General features: G+C 60.0%; 1 protein-coding gene across 3 annotated transcripts; it reads right to left on the bottom strand.

Annotated features, from left to right (window-relative positions):
• Positions 1 to 1,276: 1,276 nt before the first annotated feature.
• PGAP2 (post-GPI attachment to proteins 2) lies at positions 1,277 to 20,315 on the bottom strand. Of its 3 annotated transcripts, none has more exons than XM_069808737.1 (6): positions 20,168 to 20,315; positions 17,881 to 18,055; positions 15,976 to 16,228; positions 12,770 to 12,876; positions 3,560 to 3,668; positions 1,277 to 3,278 (listed from the first exon to the last, which is right to left on the bottom strand). In XM_069808737.1, the coding sequence occupies exons 2-6, from the start codon at positions 18,043 to 18,045 to the stop codon at positions 3,148 to 3,150; spliced, it is 765 nt and encodes a 254-aa protein (XP_069664838.1). In that variant the 5' UTR covers positions 18,046 to 18,055; positions 20,168 to 20,315; the 3' UTR covers positions 1,277 to 3,147. The 3 variants fall into 3 exon arrangements, with proteins under 3 accessions (XP_069664838.1, XP_069664835.1, XP_069664836.1); XM_069808734.1 differs by having other exon boundaries at positions 20,187 to 20,312; XM_069808735.1 differs by having other exon boundaries at positions 12,782 to 12,876; positions 20,187 to 20,312.
• Positions 20,316 to 20,331: the final 16 nt, after the last annotated feature.

Raw genomic sequence — 20,331 nt, 5'->3', positions numbered from 1 at the left:
CGCGAGGCAGGGTGGCTCCGGCCACATCCCATCCCCGTCCCTGTCCCACGGCCTCCTGGGGGCCGGCGTAAAGCGTGGCCCCCCCCGGGCCCCCAGCCTGGGAAACTGCGACACACACTGGCATGGCCCCGGCTCGTCCCCGGGGGGCTGCATGCCGGTGGGCTTGCAGGTCCCTGCTGCACCGAATCCTGCTCCCTCCGAGGGGGATCCCCATGGCCATGTCCTGCTCCCACTGCATGGTCGCGTGAGGGTTGTATCCTGCTCCCACCACAGCAGCAAGAGCTGACCTTCATTGCTACTATTGTCCGGAGGGGGCTGTTCTGGGGGGGGGGTCCCTCCTTTGGGGCCAGAGCTGCAGGTGGGGTCACCGGCACCCAAGGGGCTGTGCCACCCCACAAGCTCCCACGGGCAGGGTGGACGGCAGAGCCATGGGTGCCACAGTGTGGGGCTGCACAGGGTAGAGCTGGGGGCCCCCCTCCCTCGCCGGGATGCCCTGCACTGTCAGGGGCACCCTCGGTACACCCGAGGTGCCACAGCAGGGATGTCCCTGTGCCCGGGACAGGAGCTGGCCGGAGGTCTCCAGGGCAACCAACACAGACCCCCATCCTCAGGACCGGCAGGGTGCAGGCAGGGGCTGCAGCCCCCGTGGGGGGCGAGGTGCCACCCCGGTGGGATATATGGCAGAGGAGTGGGTGCTGGGACGAGGCGGGGACCCCGGGGTGGGATGCCAAGAGAGGCAGCGGGATGCAGCCCTGCCCTGGCCCCGGAGCGGCGGGATGAGCTCATGGCTGTTCTCCTCCCAGCTGCAATGAGGTCAGGGCCCCGCCATGGCCCCACCACCCCGGCAGGAGCCCCCAGCACAGGGCAGAGGGAAACCGAGGCCCGAGGCAGCTCCCCTGCCCCCTGCTCAGACCCAGCACCGTGCCCCATACACCAGCTGCGTCCGCCCCAGCCCTCCTGGCCCCGGGTTCCGCTCCCCCAGGGTTGCACTGGCCGCTGGCCCCCGCAGCCAACTCAGCGGCCCCCGGGGCTGGGTGGGGAGCAGAGCTGTCAGCTGTGGGGTGGACTCAGCCCGGGAGCACTGTGCCTCCAGCCCGGTTCTCTGGTCGGCTCCCAGCCTCTCCCAGCACCCAGGGTCCACGTCCCACACCCCAGTGATCCATGTCCTGCACCCCAGCCCAGACCCCACCCTGACCTGGGGTCCCAGGAAGGGTCGGGACCCACTGGCCGTGCACTGGCCGGGCTGTGTGGAAGCGGCATAGAGTTTGCCAAGAGCTCACAAAAATACTCAGTGCTTTATTTCAACCTCAAAACCAAGGCGCAGACGCTGGCGGCGGGCAGCACACCACAGGCATGCAGGTAGGGGAGATGGATGGAACCCGGCACGGTGCGGTGGGGACACTCACGGATGGACACGCACAAGGCAGGACCCGCTCGAAGGCCAGCCTGGCCCCAGCTCAGCCAGGGCCACCAGCCAGGGTGCCGCAGCTCCTGCTGGAGAAGGCTCTGCCCAAGCCCCGGGAGCGCAGGGACAGAGCATGGGGACATCCCAGGGGACCGTTGGTGGTGGCTGCATTCACATGAAGGGCGGTTGCAGGAACCCCGTTGGTCCTTCATGGCCAAGCGTAGTGCAGGGTGAGCCCTGGCAAGCACAGAGCTCGCCAAATTCCAGAAGGCTCCTGGTGCCGACAGGCTCAGCCCTCTCCCCCTGCCTGCAATCGCTGCCCATTCCTTTTCCAGAGAGCCTCTAGGAGCGAGCCCTGTGCTACCTCTCCAAGCACAGCACCAGCTTCCCGGTCCCTCCCTGTGCAGGATGTGGCCAAGCCCTCTTGGGTCATAGCCATGGCCCCCGTGAGCCAGAGCAGCAGCAGCCCCCTTCCACCAGTGCTGCCCAGCCCGGCTGTGCACGGGGAAAAGCAGAGGAGCCTGGGGATGCTGCCAGATCCCAGCTCCCACCCAGACGGCACCACCGCCATGTCAGCCCCCTGTGCCCTGGCAGCCAGAGCCCGCAGATGGGGGGTCACCATCAGCACCCTCCTCCCGGGGCAGCAGCAGCACCACTGGACCCCAACAGTTCCCAGCTGAAGCCCTACAGCACAGGGGAAGCCGTGCGGATGTCAGAGCGAGGACCTCCAGCACCAGTCCACTCGCCCTTCCTCCCCAAACTGGGCTTGAACCAGAGCCCAGCATCCCTGCGAGCACCCTTTGCTTGCTGGAGGGGGCTTTTGGGAAAGGCAGAGCAGGAGAGCGTAGATGCTCTCAGCATCTGCTGTGCCCCATGCACCCCTGCACTCGTGCCCTCATGCCTTTCTCCTGTACAGTCTGTGCACAGGCTGGTACATTCGAAGACGCTCCCCTCTCAGCGACACAGGCGTGGATGAGCTGGGACCCTGCCCCAGCCCCGGATGGGAGAGCAGTGCCCGGCGCCAGCCCCCAGCCACGGCTCCCATGCTGACCCCAGGCTCAGGAAGAGCCTGGACCCAGCCCCAAGCACCGCAGCATGGGCCCAGCTCTGCCCCAGCCCCAGCCCTGCAGCAAAGGCTTTCTGAGAAGACAAGGCTGCAGGCTGCTCCGTTTTGGGAGTGCAACCAGAGAGATGCAGGGGCAGAAAGTGCTCCTTCTCCTGAGGCTGCCTTAAGCTTCGAGGCCAAAAAGGCCACCAGCCCTTTTTGAGGACCTTGGCCAAGGACCCCCAGCCTGGAGGAGGAACCATGAGATCACCCACGCAAAGCAGGGGCAGGGCAAGACTCGCCCCCATGCCCTGATGCTGGGAGCAGAATCCTGCTCTGTCCGGAACATCCTCCAAAGAAACAGTCAGCAGGTACCTGCCCCTCTCCTCTGTCCTCCTGCCCATCCCGGTAGGCAGCAGGGAGCTAGGGCAGGGGGTACTGGCCTCGAGGGTCCTCAGCAAGAGCCCCCAGCTACCCTGTAAGAGAGCTCCAGGCACAGCCAGGGACCACGCACAGACACTTGTGGGGTCCGGGACCCCGGGATGATCCTTGCAGCAGCTCCACAGCAAACGCTCCAGCCCCGGCCCTGGGGGCAGCAGGAGAGGGAAGAAGTTCTCTGCCTCCCCCAGGGGATCAGCAGCCCCCACCTGGCACTGGCATCACAGCCAGCACACGGCCGGCTGTGGCACCAGGCCGGCTAGAAATGCTTGTCCTCCAGCAGCGAGCTCACCACCAGCTCCTTGTTGCCAAAGTCCCAGAAGGCAGTCATGTGGAAGGCCATGTTGGAGAGGACAACCAGGTACTCCAGGAAGGCGAAGATGGTGTACACTGCCAGAGGAAACACAGCAGGTGAGGGGAACCTGCAGCCAGGTCTGCCCTGGGAGCTGGGGGATCTCCTGGGGCACCCCTCCAGGGCAGCAGGGCACGCAGCAGGGGGCTCATCCCCTGCTTGAACCCAGGTGGGAGGAGAAGGGCAGCCAGGCACCGTCCCTTGCGAGGGAGCTGTCTTTGTCTCCGTCCAGGATTTGGCAGGCAAGGTGTCACCCCAGCCCCTTCCCCATACACAGCCAACCCATGGGGGAACCACAGCCCTGCCCCAGCCCCCTTACCTCCAGGGCTGCAGTACCAGTTGTGGTGGAAGTAGACGCACACGGCAAATGCAAACGTGATGAAGGTGAAGAAGAAGAACAGCTGCTTCCACTTGTACGACTTGCGCTCCTGGAAGAGGCCAAGAGTTGGGTCACAGCCCCGGCAGGTCCCCGGTGCCTGCCCCATCCCTCTCTCCTGGCACGGCAGGGACCTGCAGAGGCCACGAGCGGCTCAGCCCTTGCCCCTGCAGATGCTGGAGGTGCCAGAGCAGCCACCCCTGTCCCCAGGGAAGCTCTGCCCTGGCCCCACCGCAGCCCTGGGGACACAGGCAGGTACCAGGAGCCCCTTGCACGCTGCCTCCTTGGGCACAGCCATCCAGGTAAGGACCGCATCGGCTGCTTTGGCTGGGCTGCGACCTGGGGGCATGCGGGGGGATCACAGCTACGCGGAGATAAACCGAGCTGCTGCCCGGGCTCCCGGCAGCCCTGAGAGCAAGCTGCCATGGGAGGCTGCAGTATGCCAACACATCCTACCCGGCTCTTCCCCTGGGGACTTGCTGCTGCAGCCAAGTAAGGGGCGATGGGGGCCTCCGGCACAGTCTGACACCAACAAGCCACGCGGCCCCCGGTGAACGTGGGCAACTCCAGCAGCAGGACCACCCGGCCACCCGTGGTGGTGCTGGGATACGCATGGCACACGGGGCCCTCGCAGCTCTCTGAAGATGGGCCAACGGCTCTACCAGATGGTAGATCCTCTGGCTGTGGACAGGGCGGCTGCAGGTGGCCCTAGCTCCCCCGAGTGCTGCCCAACCACCCCGGCACAGGGAATTCACCGGCGTGTGCAGGCGGCGGCAGCCGGCGCTGCACCCCCTTGCTCGCAACTGCACCAGGGAGGAGGAAACCACATGAAGGGGCAGCAGCTGGGGCAGGCGCCATGCTGGAGACGTTGCACAAGCCGCCGTGGCACCAGGGGGGCCCCATCCTGTCCCCCAGCACCACCTCCAACAGTGCAACGGGTGGGAGCAGAGCAGAAGACTGCTGCCAGCAGCCCCCCACGCCCCCAGCAATGCATGGCTTGCTCCTTCTGTGCTAGCAGAGTCCATCCCCCCCCCAGCAAAGGGGGCAGCCCAGGGGGCCAGACCCCTCCCCTACAATGGGTTCCCCCAACCCAGTGTCCCATCCACAGGCTGCCCAGCACCCCCCGAAGCTGGAGGCTGCGGGTGCAGTGGTCCCCTCCGGGAGCCATGGGGCTGCAGTGGGTACCAGCTCCAGCCCCCTTCCTCTCTTTCTCCCATCAGGCTGAGCATCATGGATAAAGAAACCTAAAGCCCTGGGGTGAGCAGGGAGCCCCCGTGGCAGAGGAACCCCAAACCACAGGCAGACACCAAGGAGGGCACAGGGGAGACCCCAGCATCTCCATCCCAGCACAGGGTGGCCAACACGAGGAGCCCTGGGGCAGGGGGGCTGGAAAAAAGGGGGCTGGCCCCATACAAGGGGACCGCGGATGCCACAGATGGCCCAGACACGGGCTGTTATTCCCATTTCTGGGTGGGTGGGGAATTTCCCCCTCGTCTGATGTTTCACGTGAGACAAAAACTCCATTTTCAGGGACTGCTGAGAATAAGGAAAATTTAAATTGCCCCATCACACTTTCCATTACCCCCCGGAAAGCGTGCCGGCAGGCTCAGCCAGCCACCCTACGAGCACAAACGGGTCACAGCAGGGAGGAAAACCCAGAGAGGAAGCACAGCCTCACGGTCGCCTTCGCCATCTGGGGACGTGGGGCCAACGCAGATGCCGCCTCCGCCCCGCAGGGCCCAGGCAGGTCCTTTCCCACTGGGGCTGACAAGGGTCCCTCTCCTAGAGGCCCCCGGGACTCTCCGGAGCAGGGCTTCCCGCAGGCAGGAGCAGGCAGCCCTGCCTGCAGCCCCTGTCCACCTGCCCACCGGGAAAGAGGAGGCGGCCGGTGCTCAGCCGTGAGGGTGCGGGGCCAGCGGCGCGGGGTGGGGTGAGCAGCGGTGCCAACCCGGGAGTTAAATAACAATGAGCGGCCGGGGCTGAGGCGTTATGTAAAGTTTCACACCGGAAAAGCGGGTCACAAAACAGCCTTGTTTTCATCCAGGTCCCACGGCAGCGGAAACGGTTGTGCTACGAAGCGGCGGCAGAGTCCCGCTCGTCGTAGCAAGGTGAGCGGCAGCTCCCCGCTGCGCTCCCCTGCGCAGCACCGCGCCGTCTCATACGGCGCCACGCCGTGCTGCGCTGCATTGCATGGGGCTGCACCCTGGGACGTGGCACTGCATCATACGGCACTGCAGCGTGGTGTGCTGCGCGGCACCGTACAGCTCTGAACCGCGCCGTGCTGCACCACGCCGCTGCACTGTATCCCGCAGCGCCTCACCGCATCACGTTGCACGGCCCCCGAATCCACACCTTGCAGGAGGCTGCTGCTTGCGGTGGATTTAAGGCACCCCCAGATTCCTGGCGGCCAAAGGCTGAGGGGCCACAGGTGAGGGACCACCAGCAAAGCCAGGGCCACAGGAAGCGGTGACAGCAACCAGCGCTGCCCGAGCCATGAGCAGAGCAGCAGGCATAGTCCATGCTGGTGAGCAGACAGGCAGCTCATCTCCATTGGGCACCAGCAACTACCAAAGCTCCCGCCACACTGCCTGAAGTGCAGGCATGCCGGTTCCTGCCTCCTGCTGCACCAGGGCAGGGGGTAATGCTCCAGCTCCCACATCTCCCCCACAGTCCCCATGCTCCTTCCTATTGCATCCAGCTGTCCTGCCTGGGCTGCAGGGACCTTCCCTGAGGAGCAGCGAATGGTGCCAGGTTTCAAGCCAGCGGCTGCTGAGAAACCTCTATTCGGCATCATGGGCATCTGTCACGACATGTGCCAGCTCCCGACCCCTGTGGCAAGCAGGTGTAATCCCCTGGGGCACTGGGCTGAGCTGGACGTGCCCTGGCATTAGGGATTAACACCTAATTATCCACTCACCTCTATAATCCCTGGTCAGGCTGGGCCCAGCCCAGGGACTTGCCCTCCAGGGAGAAGCAGAGGATGAGCAGAGAGGGCACCTCTCCACCCAGGAGGCCCCAGAGGCACAGGGTCAGGGTGCCAACAGCGTGAGCCTGGGGTGGCTGCTCCTATGGGGACATCCTCGGGGTCCTGCAGCAGGACAAGGGGCAGCACAGGGGCAGGAGACCCTCAGGTTAGTGCCCTGGAGGGGAGATGGCAGCTCTAAGCAGCCTGGCAGAAGGCTGAAGCCTCCACGCTCCAGCTCCCTGTGATGAAAGAGAGGGATAAGAAAATCCCAACGACGCGGGACGAGTGACCACAAAATGCTCAGGACACACACTGAGGTGGTGAAGATGGTTTTACAGCCCGGCAAACCCAGAGGGAGAGAGGTGCACCCCTCCTTCTGCTAGAGGGAAGAACCCTGACCCTAACCCAAGCTTGACCCTGACCCTAAGCCTAAACCTGACCCTAAGCTTAACCCAGCATGGTGCAGTACAGCACCTGCTCCCCTGCAGAGCCGGGGCAGAGGGATGCTGCCGGGGCACTCCCATGCCTGGCACAGGCAGCAGGCATCGGCCACCAATGGATGGGGTGCTCCAAGCTCAGCCAGTTTCAGGCTCTCCCCAGGCTCTTGCTGGGGCTGCTGGGCTGGCGCAGCTGCAGCTGGCAACACTCAGCTGCTAACCCTGTCTTCGCAACTTCCTCCTGCCAAGACAGACCGGGGCACCCGGTGTTCCTTGCAAGCCACTCCGGTTTCACGCAGCCCCTCGCTCTGACCCAGCCCTCCATAGCTGGATGTGTGTCTGGCCCAGAAAACCACAGACAAATTATATTTAGTCCAGCAGCTTGCAGGCTTTGAGCTGAGGCACATTCCCCGTGCACACGAAGGTGAGTCAGGAGCCGGAGGCCAGACAATGCGGGAGAGGAGAAGAGACCAGCTGCACCAACCCAGCCCAGCAGGGCTAGCCCTGCAGCCCCAGCCCGGGACACTGCCCTATGCGGCTCCAAGCCTGCAGAAGGCATCCACCGTCTCCTTTGCGCATCCCGGGGAAGCCCCCAGCCCTGCAAACACAGCTCCAAGGGCTGGAGGATGGCTGCTGTGAGCAGGCAGGTAGGAAACACCAGCAAGGAGGCACAGAGATTCCTACTTCTTCCACTGCCTCTGGAGAGGAAGACGATGGACTCCGCAGAATTCACACCCCAGTTGCTGATGGGGACAGGGAATGCAATGGCAAAGTGACATTAATTCAAAACGCAACAGCTACGCTCTCCTGGGACCTCCCAAGCACCGGCTCTGCTCCTGGAGCTGTCCATTCCTGGGGGACAAGCAGCACCCTCAAGGCTTTGTGCTGCACACTGGTCCCAGCTCCTCCTCTAGCATTTCTGGCTCCTCTGTGGTGAACCCGAAGACAAACTGCCCTGGTACTGAGGGCTCAGTGCTGGGATATTTATAGAGGGCTTGTGTGACCTACCACCACCACCCCCATGGGCTGCTGTCACTAGACTGCTGGCTAGGCGATGGTGTTACCGAGGAGTTGGGCTGAAACCACACGTGTTCACCGACCGCCTTTGTGGTACCCTCTGCACGGCTCCAGCAGCAGCTGGAAACTCAGCTCAGCTGTCCTGCTCAGGCAGCACAAGCAGAAATGGCTTAACCAGCGCCGAGCGGGACAGGAGCGGCAGCAGAGCGAGCAGGGCGCCTGCCAGCCAGGCACCAGTCAGCCCCTCCATGCTCACGTAGCCAGGGTTTGCAGCTGAGCAGCACCTCTACCTTCACACTTGCTGCATGAGATGCTTTCCAGAAGCTGCCAGCCTGGGTCCGGGCTCAGCCTGCACGCCCTGCGGAACAGGCTGATGGCAGCCTGGGCTGCTGTGGGGAAGAGTCCTGGTGCCAGTGGCACAGCGGGACCCAGCTCCGGTGATGGGCCTGAAGCAGCTGGCCCGGTGGCCACCGTGAGGGTGCATGAGCGTCTCCCGGCCAAAACGCAGCCACTAGTGACACCAGCCGCTGGGGCAGGGGGGAAATATGTTTGCAAACAAGAAGTGAAACTGCTCTGCTCTGCTGCACTGCTCATCATCTTTGCTGTGGCAGAGCCAGCTGTGGAAGGAGGGTTTTAAAGGGCACATAGCTGGCCAGGAGCAGAGAATGACTGCAGAGATGCCAGCCAGGGAGGGCGATGCCACGCCAGCCATGGCCAAGCATCAAGGGCTGGATGCGCTACCTGTAGTCCGCTATGATTAGTCCGCAGCTGGCTCCATTTCCCTTTTTCCCCTGAGCTCTCTTCTCCGCTTTGCACCTTCCCCTCCTCCTCTCAGCCTGCTTTTTCTTCCCTTCCGCAGAGTTTTATTTTCCTTTCTCTCACTATTTGCCACCTTGCAACTGGAAACCATCTGTACTTCCCCATTACAAACAAGTTCCTCAGCACCTTCCTGCCCTTGCAGAAAGGCAGTTGCAACACGAGCCCCGATGAATGCGAGGCTTTTGCAAGACCAATTCCTGTCACTCACACACAGAAACTCCGGCAAACCTGGGGAGCTTCTCCCCCTCCGACAGTGCTAAAAAGCAGTGCAAGACACAGGGCCTGAGAAGGGCTGCGCACAGACCCCCTGCTCCCTCCTCCAGATGGAGCAAGAGGAAGGCTGGGTCCAGCCTTCCAGCTCCTCACATGGAGTTTGCCCTGGAGATGTCCCCAGGTTTGGCCCCGGAGAACCTGAACCTCCCCTGGGGACCCTCGGTGGTTTCCTCTGCTCCCTCAGCTGAAGAGGGAAGGATGGGACACCATGGGACCAGAGTCATCCCCCGCACCCATCCCCTCCTGCCACCACCGGCTCCAGGGCCTGGGGTACCAAAGGTGAACAAAAAGCCCCCACAACCGACACGAACGGAGCCAGAACCCAGCCCCGAGACGCCGTGACCCGCAAGAAGAGATCACTTGTGCCCTGCCCTAAAACAGCCCGGCAAGCCTCCAGCCTGGCCAGCTCAGCAACTGCCCAACTTCTCCCTGCTCCTGCTGAGGCTGGCAGTTCCCGTCGGCTGCTCGGCTCAGGGCGAGGAGGATGTGGCGTCGGCAGCACCGCGCTCGCTGCGGCCTTGCTGCCCCTCCCTTGCCGAGCCAAGCAAGCCGCCGGTGTTGCAGGAGCTGAGCCCTGCTGCCACCAGCCCTGAAAAGCTGACATGGAGCTCGAGGAACTCAAATAGCAGGATAAGCCCGGGGAGACCCTGCCCGGCCTGGAGGAGCCGTGGTCCCGTGGGAGTGATTCACAATGGGAGCCCAACTCACACATCATGGGACACTGATGGAGCGACAAAGCAGATCTGCAGAGCGACGATAAGGGCGAGCGCCCACTTATCAAAGGATGCCACCCGCGGCCACGTGCCCGGCGGCGTGCCAAGCCCTTGGCCCGCTTTGTCCAGACACTTCCAATCTGACGGCTGTGCCACCAGCCTGCAGCGCTTTCCTTTCCAGAGGAACTCGCCTGCCTCCCTCGCTCCCCGGGCGACAGCTCCATCTGCCGACACGTGGCCCCACAGGGAGCCGGTGCAGGGGACGCCACGCTCCCAGGAAGGGGGACAAACCCTGGCTCCAGGTCAGGGCTGGCCCCAAAGGGGTCCTCTCTCCGTGGGGGGACACCATGCAACCCTGCAGGCAGCTCCCCTCCATCAGCAGGGCCTTTCCAAGATGGGAGGAGGAAGCTGTGCCAGGTGGTGGCACTGTGCTGGGGGGTGGCATGTTCAGCCAGGGCATCACTGTGCCCCCCTGCACTTCCACCCAGGGATGTGCCACGGTCGACACGTCCTCAGAGGGGGCAAATGCTCCTTTGCTGGGCTTGGGCACATACACCAGGATGCAGGAGTGCTCCAGCACAGCTTGAGCCCTGCAGCATCAGGGAGAGAGTAAGCAGCCCCCAGCCCAAGTGAGTCCTGCAGGACAGGGGACGGGTTTGCTGTGCCTCTCGCCCCGTGCCCAAAACAAGCCACCCAGCAGCACCGGAGCAGATGCACAGGCTGCTCCAGCGGGTGCACGAGAGCCCAGGTGACAGCATCCAGTGACACCGAGCCCATAGGCTTTGTGGGCATGGGCTGCTCCCCCAGCAGAGCCCCCATCCTGCAGCAGCTTCACAGACCAGCTGTGGACAGGCAGACACACAGGATGGGCTCTGGACAGCCATGCCAGCACCTCCCACCTGCTTTCCTCAGCTCCTCGGGAGCAGGTAATGAACCAGCCCCAGCAGGTGACCTGGCAGAGAAGGGCGACCTGCAGGCAGATGGCAGCAGGGCACACCGGGTCAAAATGCCGGCAGGACTTTGCTCACAGTGTTCCCTAACATGAACTTGGGAGAAACCCACCTGAATTACCGGCAGAGAAAAGCCAGACATTTAGAGGCAGGCTGCTCACCTCCCTGATCCGATCCTCTGGCTCTGATGCTGTGACAGATCAGGGATGCATTACACCAGAGCTCTCTGCCCACAGCCCCTGCTACACACAGCGATGTGCACCCATCACCATCGGGGCATGCAGGCTCAGAGCTCAGCCCCGCGAACGGCCACCATGCCCAGCTCACAGCCAGCATCTGCTTTTTTGCTTCCCACGAGCTGACAGCAGGACTAGCGCTGCTGCTAACACACTGCAACCAAAACTCATGGGCTTGCTGCAATGCTACAGTCTGCAAAGGTGCATCACCTGCAGACAGGCGCTCCCCAGGGGTGACTGCTGCTTGGGGAGATGTTGTCTGAGGTGCAGTGCTGGGGGAAGGGATGCAGGGGCTCGGATTTCTTGCCAAAAAACAAGACAAGCCAAAAAAGATGAAATAAATAAAGGATTCCATGGGAAAGCCACCAAGGAGTGACTGCTGAGCTCTCGTTATCCCCATATCACCAGAGACAACAGACCACTTCCCAGCAAGAGGGGAACCCCAGGATCTCCAAAAGTCCCTTTCATAGGGAATCTTGCAGCCAAACAACTGCTAGAAGCTTCTTTTCCAAGTCTCTGAAATAAGCCAGCAAGGGGATGGGCTCGGTGAATTGCCGGAAAGGGATGATAAACAGCCATGATGGGGCAGGAACCTTAGCAAGGCACTCTCTGTAACTGTCTGAGCAGACCCCACGCACAGCGCTCATCCTGCTCATACATGGGCAGTGCGTCTGAGCAGATCCCACACACAGCACCCACCCTGCTCCGTAAGCAGTCAGCTCACCTGAGCAGACCCTGAGGACAGCACCCATCCTGCCCTGTATCCCTGTACACAATCCCTTCAGAGACGCTTGCTCCCAGTCCTCGCCAGCTTTCTGACCCCAGGATAAGGGCACACACCTCCGACAGTTTCCCCTAAAGGTCTCTGCTTTGCAAAGCAATCACCTTCCTGAGGCAATGCAGTCCAGGGAGCCCTGGGGACCCTTCCCCATTTAGTACTGTGGATGGTGAGGGTTGGACTGGGGATCAGCTGAGCAAGACACATCACTGAGGAGAAAAGGACAGAGAGGTCCAGGGAGCCCAGAGACCCAGACAAAGCTGAGCATACAAGAGGCACACATGCGCAGAAGGAGCTGTCACATACGGAGTTTCAAAGCTGAATGTCCTGCCCTGCCTGCCTGCGGCTCTGCCGGTGTCCACGGTCCAGCACTCATGCCACAAACCAGCACGGCACCAAAGCTGCATCCAGGCAATGGAGCCAGAAGCCCCTGGCTGGATCCTCTGCCTGACCTGCCGCACGACCAGCAAGTCCCCGAGCCCACTGGCCCCCTCACAGAGGAGAAGACCCACAGCCAGCCTGCTCAGTGCACCGATTTCTGGAGGAAAGGGATAACACAACATCTGCTGCCCACTGCTGGCAGCTGTTCCCAGCTTGCAGGACCAGCAGGTTCCCTGTTCCCCAGCACAGAGAAGCCAGTTTCCGCTCAGAAACAGACATCCTCAGGCAAGAAGAAGGGGTCAGCAAACCTGAACCACGGGGACAGTAGTGGGGCAGTTTTCAAATGTCAGCTCTAAGTGAAAACCAGAAAATAGGAAATTAAAAGATTCCTCCCCACCTTGTTTTGGTAAACCATGAATTTTGGTGACCATGTTTCCCAGTTTCACCTGCTGGTGTTAACTCCTTTAGCACCCAGTTACAGTTATTTCACAAGTGAGCGACAGCTGAAGCCCTCCACCGCCAGCCGAGAGCCCCCTCCCCAGCACCCAGCACTGCATGGAGAGAAGAAAGTAAAGTTTCTGTACCTCGGGACTTACTGTGTGTTTCTTAGTCATTCTCCAGAGGATGCACGTCAGAAGCATGTGGCCCAGAGCCGACGTGATAAAGACGATGAAGGCATTTTCATGGATTGCTGAATCAACAAGACAACAGGTTTCCTGTTAAATCTGAGCCAAGAGCACAAGGGGAACGTGGGACAGGCTTTGGGAGGGTGAAAGACTGCTTTCTGCAGGATGTGGTCCTGCTAGGAGTCCCAGCACCCAGCAGATGCTGTGCCCCCAGCATGAGCAGCAGTCCGGGGACCCAGGGTCTTTGCAGGAGACAGGCACAGCACGGCTCCGCACCCCTCGCAGAGAAGGGGAAGGGGGATTTAATAACAAAGCTGCTTGCGCATGCCTCCCTGCCCCCTGTAAGTCTGGGGCTGGAGGGGGATTCGAGTTGCAGGAAGACTTATCCCAAAGGTGCCAGGAGGGTGTTTATGTGCTCTGGCACCCAGTCTGAGAGTCTCCATTGCTTCACACAGCTGTAAACCTCAGGCACCCTTGAGAGCAGATCAGCATCACCACTATTGTTCTAGGCATGGGGAAACTGAGGCACAGGGTGGGGGGGAGTTGCAGAGTGAGCCAGTCCACGATCTAGAAAGGGCCACCTTCTGGCCTCCTGCATTATCTGACTGCCAATTAACAGTTGCCATCAGCCTCATCACCAGCACCAAGGCTGCCTCGTGCGTCACTGAACTAGCCCAGATTTAGGGTCAGGCTGGAAGTGCAGCTGGAGCAACACTAAGCCAGAGCAGCCCACGAAACCCCAAAGCCACACACAAAGCCCATGCAACTTCAGGTAAGTTATTTTCAGATGAGTGTTTCTGTGTAAGAGTTTCCCAGCCTCTTCTCCAGGAACTGAACCATAGGCTGAATTCCCAACCACCTGAACATAAGAAATGATCTTCCCTGCTTCCCCTCTCGACTCCAGGGGAAGGGAAACCACACGAGGAGCAATGGTAAAGGCAGCTATTACAGGTGAAGACGTGAGCCGTGTCCTGCAGAGACGATTAACCTGAGCCCATTCTCATCTCAACACGGCAGCTAAGGTCTGAAACTTTCCCCACAAACCTGAGATCAGTCTGTAATAAGGATCTGAGATAACTGGGTTAGCCTCAGCTCTCAGTGCGGCTTTTGCCCAGCCACTCAGCCACATTTCAGTCCCCTCCTCACAAAGCTATGCACAAGGCAGTCAGAGCCATTCGGGTGATGATGTGCTCTGAGGTATCCAAACCCCAAAAGAGCATCTAAATTTCTTAGGGTGTGCTCCCAGCCCTGACACGTTTGAGAAGCCTTGCCGTCAGGTCAGTCTGCAATCCCCTGCTGTGGTGGGGGCAGCTGGGGACACTGGCAGAGGCAGGCAGGGTGGCAACGCGATGCCTCACCGCAGGGGACAGGGAGTGCCAGCAGGAGACAAGGAAGGTGAGCTGGACAGGAACATCCCCTAGACCACAGACCTCCATCAGCTGGAGGTTCATGTCCAGCCATTCCAGGTCACTGGGCTCCACGACGGATCTCCATCCTCACCCTAAAGGCTGGGGAGGTCCTTGGACTCCGTTCATGACACCGCAGCCCTGAAGCCAGCAGCCTTACTGGTGAAGGCCCAGTGGAAGCCAGTGAGCACCCAAAGCGGGGGAAGCTTCATCAGACGGACAGCCAGTGTGCCTGTGACAGACCCCAGCACAGACTGCTCTGGGCATGGCTCCCGAGCGATGACCAGGTGAGCAGAAAGGCAATAACCACTGCACTGTGAAAGACAGAAGCATCTGTGAGTAGGAAAATAAGCAGCATGAGCAGAGAGCTGTCAGCTGTCTCACCAGCCCGAAGGGTGTTGGGGCTCATGCACTTGTTAGCTGTTTTTCCTGGATAGCCTGTCGTTTTGGCACGCAAGATGCAATGTCTCCAAAGACCTGCTTTGACAGAGAATCAGGACAGCGCCTGCACTGCTCTGCTCTGCGCTTTGAATGTGAAACCTTGCTCCGATGGCAGCAGTGGGGTGGAGGGAGCTTCAGACATCATCCACCTGGTCCTCTGCACTGGGGCTGGACCCATCAACCCCACAGGCATGTTCCCAGCCTTCTTGGAGGGCTCTGGTGGCCATAGCCTGTTTCCAGTTTGCTGCTTTAAGCAGTTACAAGGCTTCCTGATCCCCACCACATCTGCCTTTCGAGAGCTTGTTTTCCTCACCCATTGTGAGTAGGAAGATACTCTCAGTACAGTATCAGCCGCGTTCCCACCTCCCTATCTCACCTCCTTTGCTGCAAGGAGACAAACTCTATTCTGTCAACCTCCCCTCACCAGCACCTCTCCAAACCCTCTGTTCTTGGAGCTCTGGCCTGGCGTCTCTTTGCGAGACTTTGTGACTACATCCTCCAGTGTGTTCCCACAGCCGGATACAATATCCGTCATCATCACCCTCAAACTGTGTGCAGGAACAGCCAACACACGACAATCCTGCTGAGAAGTCCCAGAACTGGGTTTGTTTCCGCTGCAACAGCACCACCTTGCTGGCTTGTGGATTTGAGTCCTGCCAAGTCAATCCCCAGTGCCTTCTCCAGATTTTAGGATTAAACAGTGTCTGGATATCATCACTGGCACTTAAATCCATTTCAGATGAGACCATGTGGGAGAAGGACATTTCCCAGCCTACATTGATTGTATTCTGCACACACTGATTTAACCTAAAAAAAGTCTGATTTTGTTTTCAGGTCAACACAAGAAATTCTACCCAGACAGTTTTGTGGGAGGGTATTTAAAATGCAGCTGGAACAGAGCGTGGGCTGGAAGCCAGCTCAGAGCCAAAGCCAAAGCTCAGCAGTGGAGACAGAGCGGATAGCAGGGACAAGCACTAACCTGCCTTTGCTCAGCTGAGGTGAGACACATTAAGCATGGCCTCGGCACACAAGTGGGAACAAAGCACTAAAGTCTGATCCTAGTCTTGATACAAAAATGCAGCCTACGGTTTCAGCCAGTTATCAGCAACCAAGAATTTTGGGAAGAACACGGCTATTTGCACATAACTTTGCTCTATAAATACTAATTTAAATAGTTTTTTGGTTTTTTTTTTTAAGTTTTTTCCCCTCCAATACTTCCAAAACACTGGCATGAAGCAGAACTCTGCAAAGCCTCGGCAGCCATGAGCTAGACCACCAGCACAACGGTCAGCACAGAGCATGGGAGGAGACACCTACCATAGTTTTCAGATGAGGACACGTACGTCAGAATAAGGAGGGAGAAGTTTTCAAGCAGGTTGAGCAGCAGGTTGAAGTGGCACAAGCGCAGGTAGCGAGGGTGCGAGCAGTGGCAGCTCTGGTAGTGGTTCCAGTAAGCGACTGCCACCAGGAAGCGGGGAGCCGAGTGGAGGCCGATGCAGAGGCGCCAGACGTAACGCTGGGGAGTCTCGCCTCCGATAGCGGCGCTGATGGAGGGGAGGTAGTTAGGGACCTGGAAGAGAAACAGCGGCTCATGGGGAGAGGCGTCAGGAGTGTGTCATATTGTTGTATTTGTAGCCCTCCAAGACTCTAAAACTAGGGGTTTGGTTTTTTTTTTCCCCTAAATAAGTTTAATGCTATTTCAAAAGCCGAGGAACATAATGTGGCAGCAACCCTGGTTCATCCCCAAGGACCACGCAGCCCTCAGCCCTGCCGGGACAGTCCCCAGGTGCTGGGGTGCCCTGCTCATGGTCCCGCTCAGGTTTCTTAAGCTTTATACCTTTGACTTTTATTCCTTCCCTTTACTCAGTCACAGTCCCCCATGTCTTCTGTGCCCCCAGGTTTGGGGAGAGAGGAGAGAAGGGTGCACAGTTTTGTTAGGCCAACTCTAACAGAGAAAACTGATAGCAAGAGCAGGCAAAGACAATGTTCAGGGAGGAACACAAAAGCAGGAACACCATCAATACAGCCCCAGAATAAACTCCCAACCTCCAGAATTTCACAGCTCAGGGACTTCCCAAGCCAGCCACGATTTCTATGCACCAGGTAATCCACTCTTCCATGATCCTGCTCAGTCTCCCCTGAAGCCCACGCAGAACAGTGCATCCCCAGCATCCTGTAGAGGCGTTCCCCAGATCAGCTACTCTCAAGGCATCCAAGAAGGAGCTGGTTCCTCAAGCAGAACCTGCCACCTCCATACAACATCCCCTACTTCTCATACTGGCAGAGGGCGAGCAGTGGATCCCTGCCTACCGTCTCCAGGTCAGCCACAACCTCAGAGGTCTCTGTCTTGCCTCTCCCCACTCTCAGCCCAGAGTTTCTTCCTGTGTGCAGCTGAAGAGCCCTCGCTTCACCACCCCAGGAACAGGAGCTGCGTGACACCGCCCTTGCTGCCCTGCCCCATACACCTAAGTGGTGAGGAGGGGACAGAATCACAGGCTGGGTGTGCACATTACTTATCTCTCCAAATCAAACCACCCTGGTGTTTTGTTGCTCCACCACCCCCCTCAGCAGCCTGCCTCACCCTCCCTGCTCCAGGATCTCAGCATAGCTATCAGCCTGTGTCACTCCACTGCGTACAGGCATGAGGAACAACACAGACCCCATAAAGCCCTGGGGTCATCTCCTGCTGGTGTGAGAATGACTCCTGCCCTGTTCTCAGCTTGTAACCAGCTGCTTATCCGTGCTTGTGCCATGGCTGCTTGAAAGCCCTGGGGAGGAACCTGATCCCATCCCTTTAGGAAATCCAGGCGGTCCTTCTCAACCCCAGCTCCCCAGGCATGTGCCTGTGACTCCTCTGAAGAACTCCAGCAGATATGAGGGGCAGCAATTCCTTTTATTAAAACGGGGCTAACTCTTCCACAAGACAGTATATTTATCTGTAGCTTTACTAGTTTTATTCCTTACCATAATCATCACCAACGTGCCTAGTACAGACATCAGCTTGACCAGTCTGTACTTCCCTAGGTTGCTTTTAAAAAGCTGAAACCTCAGTTGGTAGTCCCCAGGCATCACAAGTACATTAAAATAAAGCAGTTTGTTCAAGATCCTGTAACACTTTTGGTGGGAAAGCCTGGAAGAAGAGAGGACCCCTGCCACCCCACCAGCTGCCCCAGCCAAGCAGCCACAAACTTGAAGAACATTCTGCTGAAGAGAGTTGCTTACCCCGCAATGGGTTGCTGTCGTCTCCTGGAAATGGAACAGCAGAGACCAGATCACACAGAAAAGGAAACCAAAGAGTGGGCAAAACACAGTGCCAACGGCCAGTGTGGTAAAACGGAGCCGGAAGAGGATCCCATCTCGATCCAGGGGCAGCGGTACCTGTAACATCTTGATGGACCTGAAGACAAACAAACAAGCAATGTTTGATGGGGATTCTCTGTAGTCCTGCAAGGTCCAGCTCCAAACAGCCCTGGGCAGGGATGCACGCATACAGCTGGCAGAGATGGCCTCTCACACCCCTGTTTGACAGCAGCACAGCCCTAGTGCAGGCGTCAAGGACAGGCAGCCGAAAGCACTGTTCTGGAGACGCAGAAAGCCTGAGACTCCTGTACAACAGGGAGCAGGGCCAGAGCAGTGGCCAGGAAGGAGCGGGCAGCGGGATGTGTGGGCAGCAGGACATGAGGGCAGCGGGACATCCCGCGCTGTGCTGCAGACAGCAAGACCGATTTGGCTGGAAAGGCATGTGAGCTTTTTTCGGCGGGGTATGTCTATCCAGACCGTTCCCGGGCTAAGCTCAGAGCTGCCGCACAGGACAGCGCTGACATAGCGAGGGCACTGGGTGCTGCCTGCCAATGCTGCCGCGAGCTGTAGCTCTTCCACCACGTCCCCAACCACCCATGGCACCGTCCTCACTCCGCTGCCACTGCGCCGCGGCCCCACATCCAGCACCGTTCCAGCCGAGCGCTCAGCACCTTTACAAGCAAGACTCTGGCTGCAGGATCAGGATCTTGCAAGCCCTGCACCTTGCACAACAATAAAGCCATGGTTCATCAGGTCGGGCAAGTTGGGACAAGCAGTTTATCAAGCTCGCAGCCTGCCTCTGGCTCAGGGCTCTCCATCAGCTCAGTCCCAACACTCGCTGGCTGCTCTCTTGCCCTCGGCCACGGCTGTTCATCCTTTAACATTCCCACGCACCCTTGGCCGCAGCCCAGCTGCCCTCAGACCGACGGGGTCAGAGCCACGTTAAATCAGTCTCGATCACCACATGCGTCTTCCTTCGAGCTCTCCTCCCTCCACGGCAGGCCCCAACCTCTCCTGTCCCAGCAGGCTCCCCTCTGCCTGGGGACAAGGGCCACCGAGCAGCCCAAACGAGGGGCTGCGACATTCTGCTCCAAGCGAGCAGTTCGGGATCCCTGCCTCTCCTCAAGACACCGTGCGGGCTCCAGAACAAATCCGATTTATAGACAATCCCTCAGAAGCCAGTTACCAGCGAGGACAGGAGTCTGGGCAGCTGCCCCAAGGCAGCGCATCCACCCCCTCTTCCAGCACCATAAGCCCCCCCTCCAGCACCAGGGACCATCCCTGCAAGCGCTGCGCCCACCTCAGCAGCCAAGGGCTATGGAAAACACAGCTCAGCCCCCTCGCCTGGGCTCTGCCGCTGCTTTACAGGCTGCTGCGAGTTGGGGGGAGTGGGTTTATTTACAAGATAAAAGCAAAGCAAAAGGGAAGCTCTACTGTGGCTCTGCTGGAGCCCTTTAGGGTCAGGACTGCAGCAAGCCGGACTGGGGGGAACGGGATCCCATGGCCAGCCCAGGCTCGCCTCTCCAGGATGCTCCCCCCCCCCCAGCAGCGACCCCCACCCCAAGGGGACACCCCTGAAGGGCAGAGCTGTCAGAGGCAGCCGTGCTTCCTGCAGAGCAAGGCCCAGGTTGGGGGGACGGGGACCCTCGCACCCTGCGCCCCCCTTGAGGGGACGCACGCACACCGCGCAGCGTGTCATGGGGATGTCCGAGGCAGGGGGGTGTCCGTGGGGGACAGCCTCGCGGTGGGGGGGGACACGGGGACGACGACACACGGTGACCCTGTTATCCCCAAAAAGGGAGACCCCGCTTAGCCCCCCCACCCCTCTCTTTGCCCAAAGGGGGCAAATAAAAAAAGCAAATCTTTTGTGTCACACGCTGAACAGCCCCGAGCCTGCCCGGCACCCCCCACCCCGTAGAGACACCCCCCTCGGCACACCCCAGCCCCCAGAGACCCCCTCCGGCACCCCACACTCCCCCGGAGACCCTCCCCGAGCACCCCACACCCCCCCCCGGGACATCCCCAGGGACCCCACAGTGCTGTGACCCCCCCCGGTACCCCACATCCCCCAGAGACCCCCCCCACCGGGTAACTCCCTCCGCCCCCGAGACCCCCAGGAACTCACAGTGCTGTGAGTGACACTCCCCCCCCCCCGGGCACCCCAACCGCTCCCTCAGACCCCCACCACCGTCCCCCACCAGCCCCGCACCGCTCAGCCCCCTCCGCACAGCTCCATGCCCCAGTCGGGCACCGCCACCACGCCTCCTCCCCTTCTCCTTCTCCTTCTCCTTCTCCTTCTCCTTCTTCTTCTTCTTCTCCTTCTTCCTTTTCCTCTTCCTCTTCTTCCTCCTCCTCCTCCTGCCGCCCGCCCCT

Source organism: Haliaeetus albicilla, chromosome 20 (assembly GCF_947461875.1).
Source record: "Haliaeetus albicilla chromosome 20, bHalAlb1.1, whole genome shotgun sequence".
NCBI classification, from domain to species: Eukaryota; Metazoa; Chordata; class Aves; order Accipitriformes; family Accipitridae; genus Haliaeetus; species Haliaeetus albicilla.
Note: the sequence above shows the minus strand (reverse complement) of the source record. Positions and strands in the feature narration are given on the sequence as shown.